The 12,255-nt window shown below is 41.4% G+C and overlaps 1 protein-coding gene across 1 annotated transcript in view; it reads right to left on the bottom strand.

Annotated features, from left to right (window-relative positions):
• The window catches only part of LARGE1 (LARGE xylosyl- and glucuronyltransferase 1), a 608,081-nt gene that overhangs the window by 248,957 nt on the left and 346,869 nt on the right, over positions 1–12,255 (bottom strand). The window contains exon 6 of the mRNA XM_027873579.1: positions 7,501–7,672. Coding sequence (XP_027729380.1) covers positions 7,501–7,672 — 172 coding nt within the window. The remainder of the gene's footprint in view (positions 1–7,500; positions 7,673–12,255) is intronic.

Raw genomic sequence — 12,255 nt, 5'->3', positions numbered from 1 at the left:
AGAGAGAGAGAGACAGAGAGAGAGAGAATGAACCTAGAGGAAAACAGGAGGAGGAAGAGAGTGGAAGAGAGACAGAGACCCAGGAGACAGAATTGGAGAGAGGAAGAAATAAAGGCAGAGAAAGACATTGAGACAGAGGCATAGAGAAACAGGAAAACAGAGAAACAAGGACAGAGTGACAGAGACAGGAGAGAAGGAAACAGGGAAAGAGAGAAGGGAAGGAAAGGCAAAAAGGAGCAGGGAATAAGAAGATGGGAGCAAGGGGGAGAAGAGAGCAAGAGTGCAAGACAGGAAGGGGGGAACACAAAAAGACAAAGGAGAAAAACGAGAACTTACTCCCTACTCTAGATACACAAAGTCAAGACATTTCCTTTCTCTGAACCTTAGTTTCACTGAATGTAAAATGAGAACATTAGACCACATGCTCCCTGAGGTTCTTGTTAGAATCTGTTCTATATTCTAAAACCTCTCCAAGCTCCAAATCTCTATGGCTTAATGTACAAATGGTTTCTAATGTCCTGTGTTCTAAGGTCCCCTGAATGTCTAACATTCAATATTTTAAGCCCTCTCTCAATTCTGTCATTTTATGGCCTAAAGTCCTACTGAGCTCTGGCATTCTTTATGAGAAAGTTGCTTCCAATCCTGACAAAATGTTCTAACACCCTGGGTCCTATTGTCCTTCCTAAGTGACATTCTGTGCTCTAAGGCCCTTCACTTCTCTGACTTTCTATATTCAAAAGTTTCAACCATTTCTGACATTACATGCTTCTATTTTTCTAGTTTTATTTCCTTAATAAAATTAGCCTCTTGGTGATTCTATAAGATGTAACCTCTTTGAGAACAGGTTTTTTTTTTTTTCATTTTTTGGTCTTCATGTCCCTGGCACTTAGCATGGTGTTCAAGAACAAGATATCTGGATGGAGAAACAGAAAGTAGCATGTGCCAGACAAAATAAATCAGTCCCATCACTGCGTTGGCCACCATTTCCCTTCCTTCTCAGATGGAGACAGTCCAAGACACTGAATCCAAGGGCCTTAGAAACAACAGTGACCCCCATCCCCAAATTCCCAGACCTTCTTCCAGCCCAGCCCACACTGTCATCCTTGAATGGAGAAATCATTGTTGAAAGGGGGGCTACCTTTTTCATCACCACCAGTGAAAGCTGTTGACTAATTGCCACCAAAAGTCAGATAGGCACAGGAGCTCTGAGAGTGGCAGCCCATCTCAGGCCATGGGTCCTGCTCCCAGCCCAGTCCTCACACTCATCATCCAAGTGATCAACTCCTGTGGAGAAAGGGCTGCACATGCCCATCAACTGCTAACCAACTGCCACACACAGGGCAGACAAACCAGCCCAGATGAAGCAGCAAGATACTCTGAGAGAGAGAGACAGAGACAGAGAGAGAGAGAGAGAGAGAGAGAGAGAGAGAGAGAGAGAGAGAGAAGAGAGACAGACAGGCAGACAGACAGACAGAGACAGGAGGCAGTACGTGCCAAGCAAGTCAAATCACCACCAGCACCTTGACCACCATCTCCCCTCAGCTCCCGATGGAGAAAGCCCATGTCCCTGAACCCAAGAGACTGTAGAATAGAAATGTGTTCCATCTACTGCTCACAGCCATCACCCTGGAAAGCAATCTTTGTGGAGATGGAGCCTGGCAACCACTCCTGCAGTTGCTACAACCATAACTACTGAGGACCCAGAAAAGAAAGTTCTTGCCACCATTGTCCTTGGCACCGTCCAGTGGTTCAACAGCAGAAACTGTTATCGTTGTATCAGAGGAAATGACTTTAAAAAGAGACCTGACCACTTGTTTTGCTGCTATACCCTAACAACCCTGGGACCTTTCCTTCTGACTTGAAGCAGGCACCTTCCACATGTGTGGTCTCTCCCATTAGAATGTGAACTTCCTGAGGACAGGGACTGCATGACTTTTCTATTTGTATTTCCAATGATTAACACTCTGCTTTGCACATAGTAAGCACTTGCAAAAAAAAAAAAAACCTTATACATTCATTCACATAGCAAGTAAAGATTAAGAATCATTATTCTCTGTTGGTAATACTTTGAATTTCCCTCTACATCTGTTTGTGAGCTCTCTTAAGGCAGGTTGGGTATTATCAATTAGAATCTACCATGGTAACTCTAGCATTTATCATGTTCCTTTTTATAGTGGGGAGAAGATTACTTCATAAAATAATTGGGGCATTAGATATAAACCCAAGCAAGAGTGAATCATTACACTTTAGCCCTCTATTACCTCAGCTCCTCAGATTTATGTTTTCCCTGTCAATGTGCTGACCTTGGAATACACACTTTACTTGCTCTCCCTCACAAAACAAAACAAAACAAAACAAAACAAAACAAAACAAAACACTGGGATCCAAACTCTTGGGAAAGATCTACCTAGGCAAACCCCCAGGGCAATGACCAGAATGGGGAGAAATTCCAGGTAGCATCTCACTGACATAGACACATACGTGATACATGATACTTGTCATCCATGGGAAAATTCAAGTGGATGAAGAGTATTCATTTGCCTGATTGCAACATGTATTTAAAAACACTCTATAGAGTTTGTCTTTCAGTATGTATGTGGGGGGACGGGCAGTGCAGATGGACAGAGGTTGAGGCAAGAGTTGAATAGGAGGATGAAAAGATGGCTGAGTGGTCTGTGGGAAACTTCAAAACTTCTTTACTGAGATCCCCCCACTCCTCATGAAAACAAAGGGCCATTTAAAAAAAAATACGGGGGGCGGAGTCAAGATGGCAGAGGGAAAGCAGTGACTTATTAGAGCTCTCCCCCAAACCCCTCCAAATACCTATAAAAAATGGTTCTAAACAAATTCTAAAGCAGCAGAACCCACAAAAAAACAGAGTAAAACAAATTTCCAGCCCAAGACAACCTGGATGGTTGATCAGAATGGTATATCGCGCCAGGCTGGGAGAGGAGCATAGTTCGGCTTGGGCGTGCAGGCCGCAGCGACCCTGGAGCAGGCCTCAGAGGACTGAATCACAGGCAGCTGTGGCGGTTTCCCTACTTCTCAATCCACGAATGCCAAGGACAACTTAGAAGGTCAGTGGGAAAAGTCTGTGTCTGCGGTGAGAGAAGAAGCTAGGTCTCAGTCGCAAGTCCTGAGCGTGGCCTCTGGGGCAGCGGCTGCCTCCTGAGCTTTCAGCCCACAGACTAAGGGGGAATCTAGTGGCTGATCAGAGGGGGATTGCAAGGATCTCTTTGCCAGGGCTGAGGCAGGAATCTCTTGCTTTACCTGTGCTTGGATCTGGGTCACAGTTCTGAGAGGCAGTCATAGGGCCAGGAGGAGTGCTGGCATAGTGGAGCTTGTAGTGGCTGTGGAGAGGAAACACCTGGCCCCTTATCATACCACCTTGGAAGAACTGAAAATTTACAGGTCCCTAGAAGTACCTCTGAAAACAGCTGTACAAACCCCCAAAGTGTGGGACAGTACATTCTCCACATTGGAAACAGACTCTTACCTTAACAAGAGTTTAAAACTCAAGTAATTGGTTGGGATCATGAGCAAGTAGTGCAAAAAGAGTCAGACTATATTATCTTACTTTGGTGACAAAGAAGATCAAAACATAAAACCAGAAGAAGAAAACAAAGTCAAAGCTCCTACATCCAAAGCCTCCAAGAAGAATATGAATCAGTCCCAAGCCTTGGAAGAGCTCAAAAGGGATTTTGAGAAGCAAGTAAGAGAAGTAGAGGAAAAACTGGGAAGAGAAATGAGAGTGATGCAAGAAAATCATGAAAAGCAAGTTAACAGCTTGCTAAAGGAGACCCAAAAAATACTGAAGAAAATAACACCTTAAAAAATAGCCTAAGCCAAATGGCAAAAGAGGTCCTAAAAGCCAATGAGGAGAAGAATGCCCTAAAAAGCAAAATTGACCAAATGGAAAAGGAAGTCCAAAAGATTACTGAAGAAAATACTTCCTTAAAAATTAGAATAGAGCAATTGGAAGCTAGTGACTTTATGAGAAATCAAGACACTGTAAAACAAATCCAAAAGAATGAAAAATTAGAAAACAATGTGAAATATCTCATTGGAAAAACAACTGTTCTGGAAAATAGATCCAGGAGAGAGAATTTAAAAATTATTGGACTATCTGAAAGCCATGATCAAAAAAAGAGCCTAGACATCATCTTTCAAGAAATTATCAAGGAAAACTGCCCTGATATTTTAGAACCAGAAGGCAAAATAGAAATGGAAAGAATCTACCCATATCCTCCTGAAAGAGATCCCCAAAGGAAAACTCCTAGGAATATTGTAGCCAAATTCCAGAGTTCCCAGGTCAAGGAGAAAATATTACAAGCATCCAGAAAGAAACAATTCAAGTACTGTGGAAACACAATCAGGATAACACAAGATTTAGCAGCTTCTACATTAAGGAACCACAGGGCATGGAATATAATATTCCAGAGGGCAAAGGAGATAGGATTACAACCAAGAATCACCTACCTAGCAAAACTGAGTATAATTCTTCAGGGGAAAAAATGGTCATTCAGTGAAATAGAGGACTTTCAAGCATTCTTGATGAAAAGACCAGAGCTGAATAGAAAATTTGACTTTCAAATACAATACTCAAGTGGAACATGAAGAGGTAAACAGGAAAGAGAAATCATAAGAGACTTATTAAGGTTGAACTGTTTACATTCCTGCATGGAAAGATGATATTTGCAACTTATGAGACCTTTGTCAGTATTAGGGTAGTTGGAGGGAAAAAATTATATGTATATAGATAGATAGATAGATAGATAGATAGATAGATAGATAGATAGATAGATAGATAAAGGACACAGGGTGAGTTGAAGATGAAGGGGTTATATTTGGAGAATAAAATTAAGGGGTGAAAGAGGATTATACTAGGAGAAGGAGAAAGGGAAAGGTAGAATGGGGTAAATTATCTCACAAAAAAACAGAAAAGAAAAAACTCTTACAGTGGAGGGGAAATGGGGAAAGGTGAGAGGGAATGAGTGAATCTTATTCTCATAGAATTTGACTTAAGGAGGGAATAACGTACACACTCAATTGGGTATGGAAATCTGTCTTACTCTACAGGAAAATAGGAGGGGAAGGGGACAAGAGAGTAGGGGGATGATAGAGAGGACAGCAGATTGGGAAAGGGAGTAATCAGAAGCAAATACTTCTGAGGAGGGACAGGGTCAAAAGAAAGAACAGAATAAATGGGGGGGGCAGGATAGGATTAAATGAAATAGAGTTAGTTTTTCACAGCATGTCTACTATGGAAGTGTTTTGCATAACTGCACATATATAACCTATATTGAGTTGCTTGCCTTTTCAATGAGGGTGGGTGGGAGAGAGGAAGGGAGAAAATTTGGAACCCAAAGTTTTAAAAACACATGTTAAAAAAAATGTTTTCACATGCAACTGGGAAATAAGAAATATAGAAAATGGGGTACAGAAATCTATCCTGCCCTACAGGAAAATAGAAGGGGAAGGGGGGTAGAGATATCAGGGAAAGCAGACTAGGGGAAGGGGTATTCAGAATGCATGCCATCTTGGGATGGGGGGAGGAGTGAGATGGTGTGAAAATTTGGAACTCAAAATCTTGTGGAAGTAAATGTTGAAAACTAAAAATAAAAGAAAAGAATAAAAAAAATGCAGATGGATAAAGTAGGTACTTCATGTGAGCCACAGATTAGAAGAGGAGATTTCAGTTTTACTGACTGTGTTACTTGAGCATATACGTGAGTGTTACACCTGTGCCCTACCCTAAAAACCCTGAGTGGCATTTAATAGGGAGTGTAGGATTCAGTTGGAGGTTAAGAATGAGCTGGGGAGAGTTGCCTTTAATTAAGCTGGCCTTGCCAATTACTGTGTTTTGTCCATAGCAGACACTCAATAAATGTTTGCTTATTATCAAAAAAAAAATACCCACACTCTGTTGGTGTTGCCATGTGACAATGAGAGAAGGAATACCTCTAAAAATTTTTTTAATGATTATGCCAAAGAGGACAATGGGGAGGTGAATGTTGGGTGTCATCAGGCTGGCCAATTAAGTACTCTACAGAACAAAATTAAAAGATACTTGGGATATTAAGAAAAAAAGGGATTATATTTTTTAGCCTAAGATCTAGTTAAGTTGATAATGGAGTAAAGTTTAGAGTGGAGGGTTATCTTTTTATACTTAGGTGTTCCACTTCTTTCAAGTCTCATCACACATTGTCTGTCTCTGTTTCTCTCCATATGTACACATACATACATACATACATACATATACACACACAGATATGTGTATATGCATATATACATACATATATATGGTATATTATATGTGTGTGTGTATATATATGTATGTATATATATATATATACACACATACACACATATGTTTGGCTCAATCATATTCTTTTAACCTACTGCTCCCCTTAATAATAAAGTTTATCCTCTGGGAACATGCATTGCCCTATAAAAGGCAGCACAATCTAGTGCATAGGAGGGATTAACAAGTCTCTAGCACAGGGCTCCTTAACCTTTTTTGCTTCATGATCTCCTTTGACAATCTGATAAAGGCTGTGGACCATTCTCATAATAATGGCTTTAAATGAAAAAAAAAATACAATAGGATTATAAAAGAAACAATTTGTATTCAAATATAGTTATCTATCTATCTATCTACCTATCTATCTATCTATCTATTCATCTATCTACAAGTTCATGGATCCCCAAGTTAAGAACCTCTGCTCTAGTGATATTGGCCAACCAATGCCAACCTAGTTAAAAATGGTAAATGATGATCTAATTAATAGCACAAAGTAAACAAATGCAATAGCAGGCAAAATACATTTCTAAAGATTCTCCGGGCCTCTCCACCCCTCAAGTACCTTCATTCTTTGACCTCATAAGACAAGAGCAACAATGTTCCATACAACTATTAGTTGTATACAAATAGATCACAGCACACTATCTATGGTAGACTGTTAATCTCAGACTGGCTTGCCCCAACCACTGACCAGGCCTTTGGACCACCCTCTCCCACCATTTGGTGGTGTATGCTAGGATAATAAAATTGTGCACAGATTCAGAGCTGGAAGGGACTTTGGAGATCACTCACTCCAAAACTTCTTCCCAACGCCATTTTAAAGATAATGAAACTGAGTCCCAGAGAAGCTAAATGAAGGTCCCTGGGGTAATAAGTGGTAGATCTGGATTTAAACTAGGAATCCTCTGATTTTAAATCCCCTACTCTGTTGACATGATCTATGTCTATCTTTCCTTTCATCTCCTTTTTGATTAAAAAAACAAAGATTAATTCAAGTATTAGCATAATCCAAATATCATTAATTAGGTGAATCTCTATCTTCTTTGAGAAACACAACATAAAAAACAGGACAATGAATACTGGACCCATCCCCTGCTTGGATTATCATGGATAACAGAAAACTGGCCCAATCTTCATTGTGAATGCCTTGAGTGTTTTGGGGGCTACTCTGTCCTCTCAAGAAAAATCACTCTTACCTTTGAATTTGTGGAACACAGCCCAGAGCTCGGCGATGTCGGTGGCAAAGGTGATGTCTGTGTCCAGGACGATGACTCGCTCCAGGTTGGCGGGAAGGGTCTTGGTCAGAACCAGCTTCATCAGGCCATATATCCCAGAGTAGTGTTTGTTGGGGATCCAGGAGACCTCCGACTGAATGAAAGGAGACAGAGGAAATGAAAAAGGGAAGGAGAACTCATTAGCTAGTAAACATCTGATCCATAAAGATGCCTGGATCTAGGGCTCAGTGAAGTCAAGTTAGATTTATTTTCAAATTTTAGATTCATTTGAAATGTGTTATATTATGGTAACACTCCTTTTGGGACTCTAAGCTCTGTCAAGGAGAAACTGTGGGATATGTCAATCAATTAAAAAACCAACTGTGTGCCAGACACTGCTCTAGGCACAGGGGATAGAAATAAAAAGAAGGAAACATAACTTCTACTCCCAAGTAACTTACATTCCATTGGAGGAAGGAGGAGAAAAAAAGTACATATATAGAAATACACAGTGCATATACGAACAGTATGTGAACATATACATATGTTATATACATATCCATATGTATGTATGTATATATATACATACAATATATATGTAAATTATAGAGGAGAGATAGAAAAGAAAGAAAGATGGGGAAAGAGAAGAAAAACGAAGAGCCGGAGCAGGAACAGGAAGAGAAGGAGGAACAGGAGCAGGAGGAAGAAGAGGAGGAAGGAGAGGAGGAGGAGGAGAAGGAGGATGAAGAAGAAGTCAAGGACAAGGAGGACAAGGATGAGGAGGAGAAGAAAAAGGAGGAGAATACACATCCAGAGATACTACACGCACACATACTCAGCACACACCACGTGCATGCCCACACCCTTACACACATGCACAATTTCTAACGGACGTTTGGAAACAAACTATGCCCAGAGTGAATCAAAAGTTTGCAAAGCACCTTAGATGGGTTATTTCATTTGATCTTCACAATAGGAAGGCAGTGATGGGAATTACTCTTCACATTTTCCAGATGAAGAGACAGGGGATGAGAGATGGGAAGTGACTTGCTTCTGGTGACTCATGGGCATCAAAGGTGGGTATTCAAACCCAAATCGTTCCTGACTCCATGTCCCTGGTCTTCACACGACACCACAGGCATATGGTGCGTTGCTGTGTTTCATATTTCCATGATCCTCTTATCTGTTTCCCCATGTCTTTTCCTTGTCATCAAAGGTCCTAGTAAGCATTATTCCATCTGCTCCATTCAACAAAATTCATTATGATTCTATAACCCCTTTTGTTGTTTAGAGGAAGGTAGGATTTGTAATCAGGAGATGTGCTTCCCAGCCCTGGCTCTGCTGCTTAACGTCTATGGGACCCTGGGGGAGATCTTCTATCTCTTAGGGTCTCATTTTCCACGTCTATGAAGTGAGGGGCAGGAAGAGCCGGCAAAGTGATCTCTAAGGCTGCTATTGATTTGGAATGTGATTTTATGGTTCCATAAGTCTATGGATATGTATTTGGGGTGCTGCTAGTTTCAGCAGAGGGCAGCAGAAAGCCAACAGAAGAAGAATCTGGATACTGACCAGTCTAGGATACCTGCTAAAACCCCAGGAAGGGGGATGGCAGAAAAGCAGAAGCCAGCAACACTTGCAGGACCTTGGTTCAACTTCTGACCTTCCCTCAAAGCCAAGCAAGGATTATGCATACAGGTGGCACTGAAGAGCTATTTCTCAAAATGAATGGATGGCTAATGTAAGGATAAATCACAGGATGACAGATTTAGAGCCAGAATGGACTTTCAAGGTGCTGAATCCAATTCCTTCATTTTACAAAGCAGCAGATGGGGGTTCTTGGAGCTTAAATGACTTGTCCATCTACACACCTGGAAGCTGATAATCTAGATGTGGGGGTGTTAGATAAAGTCAGGTTACTAAAACACACAATTTGAATAGGAACATCAGAGTTGTAGTGGAGTGTTGGGTAAATTACTTTGCATTGTGTATTTATTGATCTGTGTAAATGCTGCCCCTCCCCTCCTCCTTCCAATAGATTATAAGGTCCCAGAGGGCAGGACCAGGAGGTGTCCAAAACAGGACTTGAACCCAGGTCTTCCTGGCCTAACAGAGGATTTTTTATACAATTATTGTCCCTGAAAGCACTGGCCTCTGGAACTCAACTCAGGTCTTTTCTCCACAGAGAATCTTCTCCTGCCCAGGACTGGCATTCAGTAGGTAGGCTGTAAGGCTCTCTTATTCCACCAGCCCTTTGATTAACTTATTTATCTATTTTTGTTGCTGTCAGAGAAGAGGAGCTTAATGAAACCTGAACACAGAGTATTCCATTAAGCCCCCTAATTAGGAGGTCCAAATGATTTGGATTTATTTTAACACATATATAAGGCACTCTGCTAAATGGAAAGAAGTATGAATAAATGAAAATAAATTCATTTCAATATGAGCTGAAGCACGAACATCCTCCCTAATTTGTCTCCCAATCAGTTAAGTCAGATCGTTAAGTTAAAGTAAAAGAAATGGTGGAGAGTTTATGTTTACAGAGAAAAAAAAAAGGAACATGTAGCAACTTAGGCCCTTTTCGGTAAAGCGATATAGAAAGAACTGCAAAATCTCAGAGGTCCAAGGAACTCCCAGGCCAGCTAGGCCCACCTCTGCTTCAAAAGGAACCCCTTCTCAACATGTTGGAAAAGTGGTTATCCAGACTTTGCTTGAAATCCACCAGTGATGGGGAACTCACTACCAACCCAATCCAGCAAGCATTTATGATGCACCTACTATGTTCCTGGCACTGGGCTAGGGGATGCAAAAATAATAAATGGTCTCTACCCTCAAAGGCCTTGTGTTCTGCACAGATAAGTTCCAGTGGGAGGGAAGAGGAGAACTAAGTGAATCAGGAAAGGCTTCCTGTATGAGGTGACATGTATATGAGCAAAGTCATAAAGAAAGCTGGGAGTTCTAAGAAACAGAAATGAGGGGAAGGGAACAAGTGTTTATTATGTGCCAGGCACTTTGTAAAGATTGACTCATTTGATCCTCACAAAAACCCTGGGAGGTAGCTCCAATTATTGTTCCCATTTTACATATAAAAAAAAAAACTGAGGTGGATAGTGGTTAATTGACTAGCCCAGGGTCACACAGATAGGAAGTGTCTGAGACTGGACTTGAACTCAGGTCTTTATCCACTGCACAAACTGGGAATCCAGCCCAAATCTGCCATTTTACAGACAAGCAAAAAGAGGCCCAGGACCTTGCTGAAGGTTTTATAGATAGAAAATTAACTTAGAGGCCATCTAGTGCTCATTTGAACCCAGGTCCTCTGATTCCAGAAGCTCAGCAGATGGTGTGCTGGGCCTGGAGTCAGGGAGACCTGAGTTCAAATCTGGCCTTAGACAATTAACCCAATTTACCTCAGTTTCCTCATCTATAAAACAAGCTAGAGAAGGAAATGGCAAACCACTCTATATATTTTCCAAGAAAGCCCCAAATGGGGGTCATGAAGAGTCAGACACAACTGAATGCCTGAACAACCTGATTCCATTTCGAGCTTTTTTTTCTCCTGTGTCCCAATACCTTTGTTCCAACACTTTCATTTTATATGTGAAAGATATTAAGGCCAAGAGCTGTAACTCTTTCATTCCTCTTGGAGCTCTACCCCTGACGCTCTGAAGTTCTCTCTCTCCCCTACTCCCCACCACCCTGGATGATCACGCTGCCCCTGTGACTCCTCCCAGCTCTGATAGATGTTTTATATTCTAAGGCCCCTCCTATCTCTGACATTCTAAGATTTTATGAATGAACACTCCACTCTTTATTAATATATCAGAAAAGGCACATATACTTAGAATAGTTTTTAAAACTACAATTCTTTAAAGAAACAGAGTATTATCCCAGCTGATGACTATTAAGGAGTACAAATGGTCATCATTAGTAAAAGGCAGCCATGGGTAAGAATACAACTATTGTCATCTTAGGATGATTCATCATAAACCAGAGATGCTGACGCAGGACCAGGGCAGGTGAAGAGCCAAGGCTTCATTGATCTAGAAGAGTCTCCTTATCTCAGCTACCAGCACCATGCACTCTATAGAGGCCTGCTGTCTGATCTAAAGAGAGCTGAACGTGGTACCACTGGCTGTGCAGGGGCTTTTAATTCTGGGCCCTCACAAGCCACTCTGAAGCATATCTAGAGCTCAGCTGCCCCTGAAAAAGGCTTCTGGGGAAATCTGCATCCCTTCCCGCTTAGGTGGTGGTTCAGAAGCTGCAAGAACAGGCTTGATCTGTCCCCATAATCCAATACACCAACAATGGAGGTGTTAACGAGCATTAACAATGCCCTCACAAGCCAATCTTCCAGTAACTATGGCACCTTCTCTTTTCATTATAAAGAAAAGAGTGTTTGGTCCCATAAAACCAGGACTCTCAGGTCTTCTATTGTATTATCCAATAATAGGTATTTCCATTCCTCCCAACTATCCGTTTCTCCCACTATCTTCAGCCTCAACTCTCAACAGATGACAATATCCCATTTAACTTAGAAAGTCAGAGGATCACAGATTCAGTCAGAAGGGACCTCTGAGGTTATCTAGTCCTTCAGTTAGTCATTTCAGTCATGTCCAACCCTTCGTGACCCCCATCTGGGGTGTTCTTGGCAGAGATACTGGAGTGGTTTGTCATTTCCTTCTCTAACTCATTTTACAGATGAGGAAACTGAGGCAAACAGGGTTAAATGACTTGCCC

Source organism: Vombatus ursinus, unplaced genomic scaffold (genome assembly GCF_900497805.2).
Source record: "Vombatus ursinus unplaced genomic scaffold, bare-nosed wombat genome assembly UNPS02003292.1, whole genome shotgun sequence".
NCBI lineage: Eukaryota > Metazoa > Chordata > Mammalia > Diprotodontia > Vombatidae > Vombatus > Vombatus ursinus.
Note: the sequence above shows the minus strand (reverse complement) of the source record. Positions and strands in the feature narration are given on the sequence as shown.